This window comes from Sapajus apella, unplaced genomic scaffold (genome assembly GCF_009761245.1).
Source record: "Sapajus apella isolate SASKATOON/1434 unplaced genomic scaffold, GSC_monkey_1.0 scaffold8, whole genome shotgun sequence".
Taxonomy (NCBI): domain Eukaryota; kingdom Metazoa; phylum Chordata; class Mammalia; order Primates; family Cebidae; genus Sapajus; species Sapajus apella.
The window spans coordinates 3,693,037-3,710,398 of NW_022436948.1; the positions used below are offsets into that span (position 1 = coordinate 3,693,037).

The window sequence follows — 17,362 nt, forward strand, 5'->3', positions numbered from 1 at the left end:
GAGCAAACCAACACATCTCAGCTGGGCTTGGGGACCTCTCTGGAAGGGGAGAGAACGACCAAACCGGCCCGCAGGACCAGCCAAATCCAAACCACTGGCAGATGTGCAAACTTCTATCCTTGAGGGAGTTAAAAAGTGAATTTTCCATTGCCTTTTTCAGTGCTTGACAATTATGAGCGTTTAACATAAAAAAAAAAAAACAAGCTAAAAGAGGCCAAGCCCCAAATTCTACATTCTATTGTTTTTTCTTATTGCCCAAGAAATAAATGCGCGCTCATTGAAGAAACATTGCGAGTGATCTATGAATCATCTATCAATCAACCAATCAATCGCTGTCTATCCATCCATCTGTGTATATCTGCAATTCATCTGCAATTTACCTCTAATTACAAATTACACTTATACATTTGGACACCTTGTGCATTTTGTTTGATCTCTTGCTTTTAGAATACTTAACAATAATGTCACACTCAGAATGGCTTACCGTTAACTGCCAGGCAATCACTGCTTTTCTATTCGCTAAAGTAAAATCTGTATTTAGCCTCACTTCCTTTTCCAATTTAGGAAACATTTTTCAGGTCATTGTATTTGAAAAAGAATATATGACGATGACAGAAATGACCACGGATTCCCGTGTGCCGGAGGTATTTAAGACGTTATTTAAAACAACAACAGCAAACACCTTTCTGTTACGGAAATGCTCAGATGTACACAAGAGCGGGGGGAGCACCATGAAGCCTCAGCCCCACACCCACAGCTTCAGCACCTGTCCCCACGCCTCCCTCCTGCTTGAACTGGGCCGCAGCCCCCCAGCACCGGAGTTACCCTGAAGTCAGCCCATCTGCACGCGTCTCCGTGCAGCTCTCTAGAGCCCAACGCTGCCTTGGTGGTGAAGATAACCACCGTGCGATTAGTACATGCAGAGAAAATGAGTGACAGCCTCACATGGTCTCTCAGCCTGTCACACATCTGGATCTCTAGGTCATGGTTTAAGGATCAAAGATAACATGTGTTCCAGAAATAAGTGGCAAGAAAAGGGATGGGAAATATACCTAGGAACAGACCTCAGGAGACACCAAGCAAACGCAGCCTGTGGGCCATGCTAGGCTCCTGACTTGAAAACAAATGTATCCTTGTGTATGTGTGTGAATGTGTGAGTGAATGTATGTGTATAAGTGTATGCGTGTGAATGTGTAACTGTGTGTGAGCATGTGTGTGAATGTGCATGTGTATGTAGTGTGATTGTATGAGTATGTGTATGTGTATGTGTGAATGTGTATGTGTGAATGTGTGTATGTGGTGTGAATGTGTATATGTATGAGTGTATGTGTGTGAATGTGTGTGAGCATGTGTGTGAATGTGTATGAGTGTATGTGTGTGAGCATGTGTGTGAATGTGCATGTGTATGTGGTGTGATTGTATGAGTGCGTGTATGTGTATGTATGAGTCTGTGTGTGTGAATGTGTGTGTATGTGTGTGTATGTGGTGTGAATGTATATATGTGAGTATGAGTGTATGTGTGAATGTGTGTGTGAATGTGAGTAAATGTGTGTGAGCGTGTGTGAATGTGCACATGTATGCAGTGTGAATGTTATGTGTGAGTTTGAATCTGTGTGAATGTGAGTGCATGTGTAAATGTATGTGTGTGTGGTGTGAATGTGTATGAGTATGTGTATGTATGAGTGTACTGTGAGTGTGTGTATGTGTGTGTGTGAATGTATGATACATGGTTCTTTTATTGCCATGCATCTGTTGAAGTACCCGCATTATGTTGGATCCTTAAAGCACACGATGAGGGTGATGCTGGTGTGCCCACCTGGTGCCAGGGCCGACCTCTGTCTGGCAGGCATGGTCTCAGTGGGCTGTGTGCAGGCTCCCGTGCTCAGCGCCAGCTCTGCCTCTCATTATCCATGGCCGTGGGCAAGTTCCTGAGCCTCTTCAGTCCGTGTTGAGTAGCGGCACGGAGACCAGACCGGGAGCCTCTGGAAGACACTTAGCTGTCCGGGCCATGGTGAGTACTTACATCTGCTGGGCAGATCCTCTCCCCATGCCACTCCTGTGGAAACTGAGGCCCAAGAACATACAACCAGCTGCGCCATTGCTGGTTCCAATCTCAGTCTGCTGATTCCAGGGCCCTGGATGAGCTGCCAAGTGGGGTGTGGGTTGTCATTTTGACCCAATGCTCTGAAGCATGCCATGGCCTCCCAAGATTCATCTCGTAAACATGTCCCTTCTCTCCGCTAGGCATACAGGAACCTTCAATAAATGTCTGTGAAGTGGAAGGATTTGATGGGCACATTTGCCTAACTTGACGTGTGTGAATCCCATTCAATGTGTAGTGAGACTCAGTGGGAGGCAGAGAGATATCTAAGGCCCGGCAGGCAGGGGAGGCAGGGATGTCAACAATGAACAAAAATAAAGGTGGTGTGATGCTGCCGGCAGCCCCGCAGCGGGAGGAGGCAAGGAAGGGAATCTCCCGGGAGCCTCAAGAGGGAGCTCGGCCCTGCCCACACCTGGATTTCAGCCCAGCAATTCAGATTTTGGACTTCATCCTCCAGAACTGTGAGAGAAGACGTTTCTGTTGTTTTAAGCGGTGGCATGTATGGCCATTTGCTACAGCCTCTGTTTTAAGAGGGCTGGAATCCTTTTTGCGAGCAATGGGCATCCTGGATGCCGCGTGAGCCTCGGCCTGTGTATGTGACTGGGGAAAGCTTTAGGGGGGTGAAGGAGGCATTGATGAGGGGCAACACCAAGGGCTCTGCAGCTGGCCAGGGGCTGCAGAGGGGGCTGCTGTGACCGTCGAGGGAGGTGGGAGGGTGGACGGAGCGGCTCTGATCATCAGTGGGGAGCTCCTCTCCTGATGGAGGAGTTTCACCAGTGGGACATGGCTACACCTACTTCTGAACACCCTCCAGTTCCCACTCAGAGCTGCCTCACGGCACGTCGGGATTTCAGGGCTCATTTCCCCACGCCGGGCCTCCGCACAGAGCCCGTTTATCATGGCTGCTCTGTTCATCATTCTTGTCATTTTTCTGGGTAGCTTCCCGTTTGTTTTTCTCACTGCTGGTGTCTGAGGCCAATCTCTGCTGTTATAAATAATGGATCACAGGGGACTGAAAATGCAAAAAGCGATGAACCAGAATAAGAAATGTGCTGAGATGGAGCTCCGCTCACAGGACTCTCACCGGGGCGTTTCGAAGGCCCCTTGCCGGTTGCAATCCGCTTGACTCCTGGAGACTCGGTTCAAGCAAGAGGCAACTCTCGTTGCGTGAACATGACCTTTCGGCCACCCACTCTCTGGGGCCTCACCCTTGTCTCAACAATTCATGCTCACTTCTCCTGGGGCCTCTGTCTGTCTCTATTGTATCATGATTCTGCGTGGGAGCCAATGCAACCGTTCCCTGGACTCTGGGGATGGCAGGAATGGGGAGGGTGGGGTAGGAGGTGCTGGGGGCCCTGGGCAGCAGCCCTCTGGAGGATCACTGGGGGAGAGGACTTCCTCTCAGCATGCAGCCCCATCCAGCCCAGTTTCAAGGCAGTATGTGAGAATGGCGCGGCTGGGCACGGGTGAAAAGATTTCACGGATCCATGGGGAAGGTACGACCCAGTGCGGGAGGCAGGGAAGAGCGGAAGGCAGGCGGGAGTGGAATCCTTTCTGTGCGTCCCTCCCCCAACTTCTACCCAGAGAGCTTGGATGACCTGCTACGCCAGCATCGCCCATTCCATCACCATCATTTCCAAGTGGGAATGGGATAGGGGAGGGGAGAGTCCACCAGCACTGCAGGGGGAAAGGGCTGTTCATCAAGCAGAAACACATGTCTTGCGGTGGTTCCCTTGAGGAGGGCCACGGTGCTCCCAGTCAGGCCTGAAGCAGGGCACGCATCCTGGACCAAACAGAAGGGGGTGCGGAGGAGAGAACTTGGTGCCACAGGGTTCTGGGGAAGTGGGGCTTGCCAGCCCTTTCGAGAAGGCCCTGCAAGGCTTTCGGAATAAAGGTAATGCCTGGCCCTCGCCAGGCGCCTGTTGTGATCTGACCTTGCATAAAATCCAAAAACCCGCAAGGACTGTGAGACCAATGTGAGCAGCAGGTCAAGTTTTTCATTCCCCCTGGCTCAGCTGCCCTCCATCCTCACCTCTGTCTTCCTTGGTTTCAAGAGAACAAAACAAACATCCAGGGTGGGTGGGCCACGGGGAGGGAGGGGCCTGTTTCTATTCAAAACTCTTTTTCAAGTCACCTGTCAAATAGAATGTTAAATCCCCCTTTAAAAAACTTGTGCCCTGTCCATAAAGTGGAGTAGTTGAAGCACTGTGGCCACGTCAGCACCCTCTCCCCCGGTCTGTACATACCGGGGTACTTCTCCCTTTTGAAAATCAGTATTGCGTCTCTCCGTTTTCTATGATTTGGTGTCTGAATGGACAGGCTTTGGGCTGCTAGAAGTTTCAGGGACTCCTCATCCGACTTCCTCACTGTGATTTTGGGGACCTCTCCAACCACCCTCCTCAAACTGGTCATGTGATTGGTCAGGCTGCAAAGCCTGTTGGGGTTGTTTGCTGTTTCCCCAGTGTGGCCCTTCACCCCTGGCTGGGGGACAAAGAAGCAAAGTCTGTGTACAGGAAGCGAGAGTCTGTGTACAGGCAGATGGGACCAGGTGCCCTGACATGCTGGGGAGGTGGGGGAGTGGGGACAGCCTGGAGCCTGGGAAGTTGAGTCAGCCGTCGCCAGGCGCGGGCCCTTGGGCTGCCATGCTGTCCTTGGTGACGCGATGTTCTCTGGGCCCCTTCTGCTCTCCCACATTAGGGTTCCGAAGGCCAGAGATGGGGAAGGGTGACGGTCACTTCTGCTTCTCAAAGGGGGTGCTATGGAAGAAACTGTGTCTCCTCAAAATTCATGTTGTAGTCCAGACCCCCAGCGCTTCACAATATGGCCTTATTTGGAGACAGGGCCTTTGAAATGGGATGCTCTTGTAAAATGAAGAGCTGAGGACACAGACACGGAGAGGCCCGGCATGCGAGGACCGGGGAGGAGGCGCCAGCCCAGGAGAGGCCGCAGGAACCGGCTCTGCTGCAACCTGACCTGGGAATTCTGACCTTCAGACCACGAGGGCCTCGGTGTCTGCTGTGGAGGCCACCGGGCCCGTGGTCCTCTGTGACGCCGATGCACGCGGGAGAGGGCAGCCCTTACAAAGCGGAGACCACCGAGCTGCGGGAGGGGTCTCGGCGCCTTCGGTTCCTGCTCTGCGCTCTTGCTGGGTCCCAGCTGCTGCGTCAGACCAGCTCATCAGAAGCCAGCCAGCCACCCTCACTCCTTCCCCGCAGCCTCACACAGGCTGTGGGGAGACGTCAGAAGTGCTTTGGTGCCAGCCTGCCACTGACAGCTCCAGCTGAGGTCCTCGCGGACAAAAGCCCAAGTCCAAGGACAGCAAGAAGGGCCTTCTGGAGCTGACGGCCACGCCCTTCCTGCTGCAGCCACGCCCACTGCACTGAGGACCACGCCCCCTGACTGTGGCCACACCCTCTGTGCTGACGGCCACGCCCCCACCCAGCGCTGCTTTCCCTCTTTAGATGTCAGACCCCTGTGCTCTGGACTCCCTTCTCACGGTCCACACTGCCTCCCCAATCCGCTGTTTCTTGGAAATCTCGCGAGGCTTCACTGGGCAGAGGTGCCAGGGCAGCATCAGGCGCTTGAGGGACAGTTGGTGGAGACAGCGGGACAAGCTTCACCCCGGCCCAGCCGCGCAGTGTCCTCTCACCGAGGAGCTGCTCGCATCCATTGTTCATTATTGGACAGCTGGTACTGGGTCCCACTACGGGCCAGTCTCTGGGCAGGGGCGGGGCTGGAAAGTGAGTGACTTGATCCCGGGCTGATCCCAGAGTGTCTGGTGAGGTGTTATTACAGTGTAGAGGCACCTGCATGCGACACATCCGGCTTCCTAGGAGAGGAGACATTCATCAAGGGCCAGGGGGCGCAGGGAAGGCTGGGAGCTGTCGGGTCAGAGCAGGTCAGGTCCCCACGAGGCTGGAGCCAGATGTCCAGGTCCTCACACTGCTGGCCCACAGGAGCCCAGGTGACAAGATCGGGGCGTCCCTGTGGGCTTTGATGAGCTCACTTGGACAGGGTGTAGCCAGGGGTCGCTGGGTGGAGGAGGTGGAACAGAGAGCAGGTTGAAGGGTCTTCTAAGAGCCAACCAGTCCTTCAGAGGGACAGAATAGGGGTCGACAAGGTGACTCTCTAAGTGTCTTGGGGCTGCCATAACAAAGACCACAAACTGGGTGACATGAAACCACAGAGGTTTCTCTCTCATGGCTCTGGAGGGCTGCAGCCTGAGCCCTGGGTTTGGGCGGGGCCGGCTCCTTCCCAGGACTCTAGGGAGGAACCTTGCCTCTCCCAGCTTCTAAGGACCACCTCGCAGTGCCTGGCTTGTACACGCATCACTCTGGTGTCTGAGTCTGTCTTCACACGGCCTGATTCTGTCTCTACATCTTCCCTTCTCATTTCCACGGACAAATGTGTGACTGCATTTCCCTCTCCTTAGAAGGACGGCAGGCATATGGGCTTGAGGCCCACCCCAATGCAGCACGACCTCGTCTTGATTATGTCTGCAAAGACCCTATTTCCAACTAACGGGATGTTGGCAGGTACCAGAGGTTAGGATGGGAACCCATCTTTTTGGAAGACACAATTCAACTCACAGCAGTGATCAGGAGGGGATGGATGGAGGTCAATGGCGGGACGTGGTGACAGTGTAGGCAGGCGGGAGTCGAGAGGAACCTGAGGCTCTCGCAAGGCCAGTGCGGCTCTGTGTATCCAAAAAGGACACAGAGAACAGACGGTGAGTGGAGTTGGTGATGGGCTTCCATTCGGACAGGAATGGAATCCTCTTCCTCCCTTCCTTTCCCTCCTCTTCCCTTTCCTTTAGATTGCCTTGGAATTTCATTAGAAAATGAAGTGCGGTTTTCCTGCCAGAAAAGAAATGTCTCAGTGCTGGCACTGGGCCTTGTGCTGGTCCAGGTTGGCTCCAGGCCAGCTTTGATGGCCAGGGTCACCTTTACACCCTTCCTGCTCTGCGTCCATGCAGAGGCCAGCCCAGAAGAAAGGCAGAACCCCTCACTGGCCTCCTGCCTCATCTGCTGCGAGTGCCTCCCTGGACCTGGGCTCCTCCTCAATGCAGCGGCACTGTCGGGGCGGGTGCCACTGTGATGTGCCCTCAGCTGCAGGTGGCATGTCCCTGTGCCAGCCTGAGACCGGCACTTTGTGACCAGCATGCCCCATGTCATCAGCCCTGTGTCATGCTGCGAATTGAGGCACCATTGCCCACTGAGCTGAACACAAAGACTCCCTCTTGGACTTGCTATTTTTAGTTTGATGCCTCGGGCTCACAGCAGTTGGCTGGAGTCACTAAACCCCCAGCTTTCTCTTCCAGAAGCCAAGCTTGGCACTCTGGATGGAGGGGCAGGTGTGAGCCGGAGATGCCTCGAGAAGCACCTTTGGCATCTGGACCTGACTCTGCCCCAGGGCCGTCCTCTGGGGGCTCCCTGATCCATCGTCTGAGTACACATGGTGGACTTACCACAGGAACTGAGGCTGATTCAGAAACCCCAGACCCCAGCAAGGACCTGGAGCATCCTGGGTGGCCTGGCATGCAGATAATGACCTCAGCCATCAGCACCTGGGAGGCTCCAGAGTCCTGAATGCTGGAGAGGCCTGGGCTATAGGGAAAGGTCTAAGAGGGGTGGTGCTGGGCAGAAGATCAGCGGGAAGAAATAGGATGGGGCCTGGCATGCTTCTATGGTACCTCGGCGTACAGTATGGCACAGGACCCAGGGACAATGGAGCAGGCTGGTCACACAGTGCCGGTCTCAGCCTGGCTCAAGGACATGCTGCTGCAGGTGACAGCACATCACAGTGGCACCCCGTCCCCGAGAGTCGAGCTGTGTGACAGGAGAGGGCAGGAAGATGGGGGGCACTGCCAGCCCTGTCTGCTGAGGGCTCAGCCCATACCCTCCAAGCTCAGCCACTTCAAACCTCATCAAATCAGGAAACAAGGTAAGGGGCATCACCCTTTGGGCAGGTGCAGGAGGCGGACCCACTGTGACTCTGCGAAGGGTGCCTGCTGCCCTCCCTCCCACCTGTGTGGCTGCCTGCCTTGTCCCTGCTCAACTGCTAGAATCACCAGGGGCTCTGCTGACTCCTCTGTCATCTTCATAGTGTGCTTGTGTGTGGTGTGTGATGTGTGTGCATGTGTGTGATGTTTGTGGAGTGTGTGATGTGTGTGACATGCATGCTGTGTGTGTGGTGGGTGTGTGCACACGTGTGGTGGGTGTGTGCATGTGTGTGATATGCATGTGCATGTATGTGTGTGTGAACCACAGAGTTCCATCCATCTGAAACAGCCGGAGGGGAAATTAGAGACATTGTCCATTGCCCTTCCTCTGGTGAGGAAACAGGAGGAGGGTGTGCTGGGAGTTACCCTGGGAAGCAGAGTTCCCAACGAGCTGGCCCTTCCTGCACACCTGGCCTGGCCCTGTGCTGGGGACGATGGTGGGAGGCACAGGGGCCACTTGACAACCTGGGAGTGTGGGGCCCAGGTCTCTCTCAACCAGGCACTGCAATTAGACTGCCTTAAATCTATGACATGGATAAATAATAAACAAATAAAAATGGTAACATTTATATAGTGTTTACCAAGTGCCAGCGTGTTCTGCCATTTGACACGTATTAGCGCACTTAATCTTCCGAAAACTTCCTCCCACTTCATAGACAGAGACGCTGAGGCACACAGGGGGTGAGTGACTTCCCTGGGGAGGCCACACAGCAGCTGGGATCGAGGGCAGTCAAATGACAAGTTGGCTCGTCTGCGCTCTACACAGCAGGGCTGGTAGCTGAGCTCCGTGGAGCGGAACCTGGCGTGTTCGTCTTCCCTGGACAGCCCCTCCCCTTCCGCGGCGACACATCACAGCCTGCACACCACCAGACGTGCACACGGCTTCACAGAGCAGCACAGCCATGACTCAGGACGTGGGGAGGGCTCCGTGAACTCACAAAGTTTTTCAGAAGACGCAACAATAAACCCATCGCAACAGGCCGGCCCTTTGCAAACTGAGGAACTAAGAATGGCAATGACTGAGGCTTTAAAAACATCAGGCGGTTTCATCGATTCATAAAACGTGCTCCAGCCACACAGTGGAATATCGTTCAGCCTTAAAAAGGCAGGAAATTATGGCACGTGCTACAGCATGGATGCACCTGAGAACACGATGTGAGTGAACGAAGCCAGGCACGGAAGGCCCATCCTGATTCCACTTCTGTGAGGTGTCCGCCGTCACCAGCTTCACGGAAACAGAAAGTGGCATGAACAGTGGGTGGCAGCGGCTGGGGGAAGGGGACGGGGAGGAAGCGTTTACTGGGGACAGAGTTTCAGTTTGGGGAAATGGAAAGTTCCGGAGGCAGACAGTGGTGATGGCTGCACAGTCGGTGAACAGACTTAACTCCCCTGAACTATGCACTTAGAAATGGTTAAAGTGGTCAATTTTGTGCTGTATGTATTTCACCACAATTTAAAATAGAAAAAAAATCGGCAGAGAATCTAAAGCAAATGGAATAAAACGTTCTGGCTCCTCTTTTAGTTGTTTCTAGACCGAGTCTTCAGGGGTACTGGGAGTTTCTATTCAGGGCCAATTCTCCCGTTGTGCGACCAGCTTCGGGATTTGGGGAGATGTGGTTAGGGCGAGGGGGAGACACAGAGTCAGGGATGGGGTTGAGACAAATGAGTTGCATCCTCAAGTGAAAATACTTCTTTTTGAGCTTGAAAATGTTGGGAGCCCCCCTTAGGCGGCTGAGCGCACCGGGCACTTCTGGTGCCCACAGCATGACTGTGCCCGAGGTACCAGGAATAGAGGAGGCATGTGCTCCTCCGACACCTGCAGATGGACTCTTGGATGTGTACTTAATTTTTTTTAACCATTTAATCTTTTTTTTTTTTTTTTTTTTTAAATTCAATAGTGTTTGGGGAACAGGTGGCGTTTGGTTCCTGGCTAATTCCTTAGCGGTGATTTCTGAATTTCGGTGCACCGTCACGAGAGCAGTGGACACTCTACCCAGAGTGTGGCCTTTCCTCCCCCACCTGTGCACTTTCTTAGAACACTTTCTTCTCAAAAAGATTTGTACCCCTGGAAATGCAGGCACCCAACGGCAGCCTCAGTCTCAACCACTGCCCCAGGCACTAACGTGCAGACTGCCTTCTCTTCGAGCCGTCCCTGCGGGCCCTGGGAAGCTGGAGGGATCCTGTGCTCAGAGTGGGTTTGTCTGGGGAGAAAGCCAAGGAGCACAGGCACGCTTTGTCTGGGGCAGGCCCAGCTGGCAGTTTGTGCTGTCTGGTCTCTGGGGGGCTCTCTGGGCCCTTCTTGCCCAAGACCTTCAGAAATTTCCCAGGAGTGAGGCTTGCTGGGTCACATGCACCCCGGGGAGCAGGTGATTGGGTGGGAGAGGGTTCAGAGTTGCCCACGAACCCCTGGGAAGCAAGCCCAGGACTGGGCTGCAGGACCCTGAGTCTCAGGAAGTCCTGGCCCCCTGGGGCCCATTCCTGCCTCCTCTCTGCCCGGCCCCTGCCTCCTCCCTGCCCGGCCCCTGCCTCCTCTCTGCCCGGCCTGTGCCCCGAGGTGTCCCGGTTGCTGCACTGAGATCAGCAGCACGGCGCGTCCCCGTTTCATCTCTCATTTGCATGTCAGTTCATCTGAGGCATCTGACAGGGACAGCATGCCCTTCCTCTGCGCTGGATTTACCTCCCTGATAACAAGAGATGTCTTTTGCCCATTTCTGAGGCCAGACAGCCCCTCCACCCACACTGAGCTCCAGAAAGCCTGGCTTAAAGATGAAGGTGCAGGCTGTGGCACCTGGGTTCCTGGGGCCTGTGGCTCTGGGTGCGGGCTGTGGCACCTGGGTTCCTGGGGCCTGTGGCTCTGGCTCCCTCTTCATGGTTGCCTGTGGTTCCAGGTCATGTGGACTAAGGGGAGTGACAAGTGACAGGAAGGTGCTGCCACTGATGCTTCTAGAGTCTTCCAGGCGGATGGATCCAGGGTGAAAGAAGCGTCATGAGGCTGTGCAGTGCCCAGGCCTGAGGACCAGGGTGGCATTCCTCAGCCTCCCCACATGCCTAGACCTGGACACGTCACCCCATTGCTCATCGTGGCCTGCACAGTGAGCTCCCACTGTCTCAGGGAGACGGTGACTTTGCCCAGGCCTCCCGGCTGGCCGGTGGCAAAAACGGGTGAGGCGAGGCTGTGGGTCCCTGCACCATGTCTCCACCACTGACTGGACCAGCGCTCCCGGATTCCCAGGTTGGTGGCATTGATTCAGTCTGAGAGGTTTCCAGGTCACTCATGGTCATTCCGATGGTGTCAGGTGGGCTTCTGGCCTCTAGCTGTCCCCTCCTGGACCTCTGGACATTGGAAATGTCAGGCGAAACGGGAATTCAGACCACGCCAATGGTAAGGAGCGGGGAGGCCGGCAGCTCCCTGACCTCTCGGCGTCCCTGGGCTAAAACTTGGAAGAACCCAGTTTCCCGTGCCCTCTCTGAGATGGCAGCCGTAGCTCTCGTGCTCAGGCACTTCACGGCTGATGGCTGATTGAAGAAGGAACCAAAAGCCGAGGGTTCTCACTACTTTTCACAGCCTGGCTTCAATTCAGGTGGAGACAGGTGTCATCCCCAGTCTGGGGTCAGGACAGCGATAAGGCCAGCAACTTTCATTGCTCCCTGCCCCCCACCACCGCTGCCACCCCCTCCATTCATACACTGGAAACCCCAAAGGGGTGTGGGTGACCCCTTCCTCCAGCTCTTCTCAGTTCAGTGAACTTACAGTACCATTTTATATCAATGTAAACATCAAAGTTATAAAGATGTAACAGGCAGACAGATGACGGCTGGCCGAGGAGAGCCAGCATCCACGTGGAAAGGAGGGTGCCGACAGTGGTGCTGGCACTGAGAAAGCCGGAGAGGGGTCAGTGCAGCCGGGGTACGCAGCCCTGCAAGCAGGGGTGGGAATGCCTGCAGCCAGAGGAAAGGGCGCTGCAGCCTGTCGGCTGAGCAGGCCATCCCTTCTAAAGTAAAGGAGGTTTGCATTCGACCACGCCAGGGGCAGGAGAGGGGAAAGGCACACAGGAGCCAGATGGGGCTTAAGACCCCACCGTGCGGACAAGGCTGGGGCAGGCGCACTCTCCTCTCCCCTGAGGAGCCAGGGGAGACACCAGCTCATGCCTGTGTCAAAGCAAGAAATGAAGGCAGAGGGCCATGAAGGTCCTAGGGGGATGGCGGGGCCCGAACAGGACAGGTCAGCAGAAACAGGCAGCAGGGAGGGAGACTCCTTTGCGCCGGGACCAGAGACCACCTCAGCAGGGTACAGAGGCCTGGACCCCAAGCACAGCGGGGACGCCTGAGCCAAAGAGGAACAGCTCTGGGGCCCGCGGAGGTTGCTGGCCTTGGGTGCCAGGACGAGGCTGGGTGGAAGCATCGTGAGAAGGCCCGGGCAGACCCCACCAGGCCCCGCCAGATGCCGAGGGCATGCAGCCCTGGGCTCCAGCAGGTGAAGGGGCAGGCGCAGGTGGGGCGGAGCCCCAGGGGGTGGGAAACTGTTAAGAACCGGGAGCCAACTTCTGCGGATGCGTGAACACTTTCTAGCGCTGCTCCTCCCTTTGTGCTCTGCGCATCCGCCTCCCTGGCTTAGAGGAGAAACAGCCCCGCAAACTCAAGCTGCTGCCGGCGCATTCAGACCTGGGTTCCCGATGCAGAGCAAGGCCGGGAGAAGAACACAGCAGCCCAGAGGTGCCAGGGAGGCTGCACAGAGTGCGAGTGTCCTGGCGGATCCGCCAGGTCAGGGCAGTGGCACCCACAGAGGCTCCGGGGTGCTCATCTCACCCAGATGTGGCTCCTCTCCACAGCCGAGCCCACAGCCAGGCCCAGGGGTCCACTGGCCTCCCTCTTGCCCCGCTCGGAAGACTGGCAAACCCAAGCCTGGATGCCCCCCAGTGCTGAGTGCATCATCCCTGTCATCCATGCGCGGCTCAGCTGAGCAAGCCCTTCCTCTACAGGCAGAAGAAAGGAGCAGGTCCTGCAGCCAGGGGACCCCCAGGCTGGGGAAGCTGAGGAACGGAAAAAACAAGCCCTCTGGGCAAAGATGAGGAGCTCCAACTTCTAGAGGGCAGTCTTTCTGAAGCAAGGCCTCTAGGTCCTTTCTGAAGCACTCTAGGTTTGGGGACCCGGGCTCCCACCTCCCTCCTTCAACAGCCCACCCGAGGGTCTGGACACAGGGTGGGGGGTGAGAGGAGGGCTTCACCTGGTGCTGGGGACGTGCCAAGTCCTGGTCTGTGCACCCTGGCAAGCCGAGGGGCAGACGACGGGGACAGGCCCGTGCAGACACTGCCAGCTGGGTGAGGCTGTCCCCCGCCCTTCAGCAGCTTTTCACGAGTCCACTCTCACCGCCACAGCTCTGCACAAAGGGCTCCTTCCCCACAAAGCTGACCATCAGGAAGAACACCTGTTCATCAGGCCCCACACGGGGGTGGCCCACCCAGCCTGCAACATCTGCTGCTGTTTATCGTTTGTGGTTTCCTTCCCATTCCCATTCACTCTGGACCCCAGCACTCAGCACACAGTAGATGCACAATAAACACGGGTGGCTCACTGACCAGGCAATCTGCCTTATCCCATTTAATTCTTAGCACAGCAGCACAGGGGCAGAGAGTGAAGTAACTGACCCAAGGTTCTCGAGATAAGTGAGCCCTGAAAACAGGACCTCATTGGACACTGGGGCACAAGCTTTCAGCCACCTTGGAGTCCTGATGTCGCGTGGGGCTCAGGAGGCAGCCTCCGACTCACTTCACACCCCAGCTTCCTCTGTACGACCTCTGAAGGAAAACCCCCAAGCGAGGAGGGAAGACAGAATCCCCCAAGCTTCTGCTGCTGTCTCCCACTGTGTAACTCTGGGCAGGTGACGTGACACCTGTGTGTGTCTGGAGTTTTCTAAAAAAATACATTGACCTGGCTGCCAAGGGGCTGCAGCGGTTCCTCTGAATCGCCTGGATGTCTGCAGGGTCACCTGCACAGGTAAGGCCTAGCCAGGAGATGCCAGCACTTGCCGCCCGGGGCGTCCCTCAGACAACTTCAGATCATCAAACAGGAGCTTTGCCAGAGCGGAGAACTTGGCAGAATCCCGTTTTGAATGTTCCCTCCTTCCTCCCCATCTCTGCAGCCTCGGGGGAAAGTGAGATGGCCAGGGGGTTGGGTAACCAGAGGGACAAAGAGCAGAGATAATGAAGGAGCCAACGTACCTGTCACCAGGACTCATGGCCAGATGATGCCGAAGAAAACAGTGACAGAAGCAACACATCCGCATGTCCCGCACCCAGTGGCCCTCAGGGCCCCTCCTAGGTAGCAATACGGGTTTGTGTCCAAGACATTTGATGGAGAGGAGATGGGGCGGATGGCAGGGAGACAGGTTCACGCTAGAAATTGCAGGATTTACCCAGTGCCTGGTACTTTAAGAGAAGGAATGGCGGCTGATGGCAGCGGCGCTGAAAGTGCTCTCACCAGCAACAGCGCTGCTGGGTGTGCAGCCTGGGAGGCGAGCAGAAGTTATCATGCCCCAGCACGTGCTTGGGCAAACACCTCGGCTTCAACTGGGGCTCACAGTCCAGCTAGGAGCTGCCGAGGGGGTTCCCAGCAAGGGGTGGGGGGTGGGGGCAGCTCAGGAGCATGCGACAGACCTCATAGAGATGGGCGCCTTGGAGACCTGCCTGGCGCCTCCCTGCTTGCACCGGGAAAGGACGTTTGTGGAAGGAACTGAGGGGAGAATCATGCACATTGTGTTCCGCTGTGTTCCAGGCAGTGTTTACATTTGCTAGTTCCCTTCTCATTCCAGTCTAGAAAGCAGATTTTATTATCCCTTCTTTGCAGACGAGGATGCCAGCTCCGGGAGCCAAGGGGCTTGCTTGTGGTTACAGGAAGTGGTGGAGCTGGCAGTCAACCCCAGGCACAGGTGCCACACGCCATGTCTTCCCAGGGTCCACCTGCAGGCTGCGTTCCTGGAGTTCACCCCAACCTCAGCGTGTCCACTTGGTAAAGCTACCCTGCCCACAATAACAGCCCAGCCTGCCACGCCCAGCGTCCTCCTCCCGTCCCTCCTGACGCTTTCCACTTTTCACCCGCTTTCGAGAGTGTCGCTGCTGGGACACCTTTGGGATGTTCTTAGGAAGGACCAGCTGCTGTTGGGCTAGTGACAACTCACTTAAAGAGGAGTTTTTTTAAGGCAGGTCTTTGATACATTCTCATCTGTTGGGCAGAAATGTGTGTGTGCACGTGCATATGTAGTGTGCATGTCTGTGTGCTCATGTGCACATGCGTGTATGCATTTGTGTGTGCACCTGTGTGAGTGGGTGTGTGAACACTGGAGCGTGTGTGCGTGCGCGTGTGTGTGTGTGTACATGCTGGAGCTGTGACATATTCAACGGAGGGTCACTCCTTCCTTCGAGGAGAAGGGAGGCTGTGACAGTCCCATGCAATTGCAGACGCCTTGTCCTGGGGTCGGGGACCTAGGTGTAGTCGTGCGCCCACCACTGCCCCGCTGCCCAGCACTGACGAAATCAGGGGGTGACTACCTGTCCTTGAAGAGCCTTCCTCCTCCCGGTTATCTGAATCTCTCAAAGCAGTGGGGGAGGGCTGTTCTTTCCATTTCCCGGGATGGAGCTGGGCACAGGGTAAGGGTGGCTTGCGGGCTTGAATCTACTGATTAAGCTGGCCAAGTGCACACATCTGGGAACAGAAGAGACTCAAGGCTGGCCAGCACCTGCTGTGTGCCTGGCTGGGGTGCCTCTTCCTGGCCTCCTTCAGTGGGGTACTCCGTGGGCAGAAAGGTGGCTGCACGGTTTCCTGAACCGTCCAGCTGAGGTTTGAGGGATTTCCTAACAATGGCTTTTCCCTAGGGACTTTAGGGGGAGCCAATGAGAGCCCCTTCCAAGCCGGCGCGCTCATTGTCCCTCTCTGCCAGTCAGAGGGGGGGCCACAAACAAAGGGGGTCTGTTCTGAAACCCTCTCCCGTGTAACTCAAGCCCGTTAGGAACCCCGGACGTTCGCGGGACTTCCTATCTCCGCGCGGGAGGACACAGCCCGACCCGCCGCCCCCCAGGCTGTCCGCGGGGCCGGGAGGTGCAGCGGCCCGGAATCCCCCTTCTGGAGTCGGAGCTACCCACCTGAAGAGGAGCAGCCCCCTCTTTGCCGGCGCCCCCCGCACCCGCCCCCGCGCCACAGGAAGCGGCGGCTCGCCCCCTCCGCTGACCGCGACCCAGGAGCTGCCCAGCGGGCCGAGCCACCGGAAATTAAAGGCTTCAGGTGCCAGCCTTTGAACGTAAAAACTCAGCCTAATCAGATTTTTAAAAGAAAAGCTCTGCCGGTGAAATAGAAAAACTAGTGCGTCCCCCCCACCCCCCACCCCCACCCCTCACCCCCGGCGAGTCTCCCCTTTTCACGCGGAGCCGGTGCGTGGGGACCCCAACGGCGAGTCGCCCCTTTCCACGGGGAGCCGGCGCTGGCGGGGCGCACGGAGGCCGCAGCCGGGACCCGCAGACGCACCGACAGTCCCGCCCGCCGCCGCCGCCACCCGGAGGTGGGGAGGGGGCTACCTTCTGGATGCGTCCATCGATGTCCAGGTAGATGGCCTTGGGCCGGTAGCTGGAGGAGCCGGATCCCATCCTGAGCCCGGCGGCTGCGCTCGGACTTTTTACTGTACTTTCCCGACGCCAGGCGCCGCGGGAGGCGGGGGAGGGGAGCCGGGGAGGGGGTGGGCGGGGGGCGGCCCGCGGCGCTCAGCCAACCAGAGCCGCGCCGCTGCCGGGCCCGGGCCGTCCGGAGCAGTCGCCGCGCGCTGCAGGGTCTCTTCCTCCGCTCGGCTCGCGCTCCGGCTCCGGCTCCGGCTCCCGCTCGGGCTCGGGCTCCAGCTCGCGCGCTCCTCCTCCCGGCCTCCCGCCCCTCCCCCTCCCCTTCCCCCTCCCTCCCTTCCTCCGCTCCCTCCCCGTCTCCTCTCACTCTCTTCACCTCCCTTCCCCCTCTTTCCTCTTCCCGTGACTCCAGCCCCGGATCGGCCGCCTATCTCCTGATGCGCCCTGGACGGTTGTGCAGACCCCTGGAGACCCCTTCTGCCCGGAGCCGCCGCCTCCCCACGCGGCCGGTGCCTCCTGAGCCAGCGCTGGGCTGAGCTGAGTGTGGACCCCCCAGCCCCGCCGGGAAGACTCCCCTCGATCCTCTCGCCCTGCTGCGACCGCCACCCTCCTTTCATTTGAATAGAAAATGGGAAAAGTTCCTTCTGCTTCACCCACAGC

The 17,362-nt window shown here is 56.7% G+C and overlaps 1 protein-coding gene across 1 annotated transcript in view; it reads right to left on the reverse strand.

The window, feature by feature from the left end:
- PDE9A (phosphodiesterase 9A) overlaps positions 1-16,950 on the reverse strand; it is a 108,547-nt gene extending 91,597 nt beyond the window's left edge. Inside the window, exon 1 of the mRNA XM_032276779.1 lies at positions 16,667-16,950. Within this exon, the coding sequence (XP_032132670.1) occupies positions 16,667-16,735 (69 nt within the window). The 5' untranslated portion in view covers positions 16,736-16,950. The remainder of the gene's footprint in view (positions 1-16,666) is intronic.
- Positions 16,951-17,362: the final 412 nt, after the last annotated feature.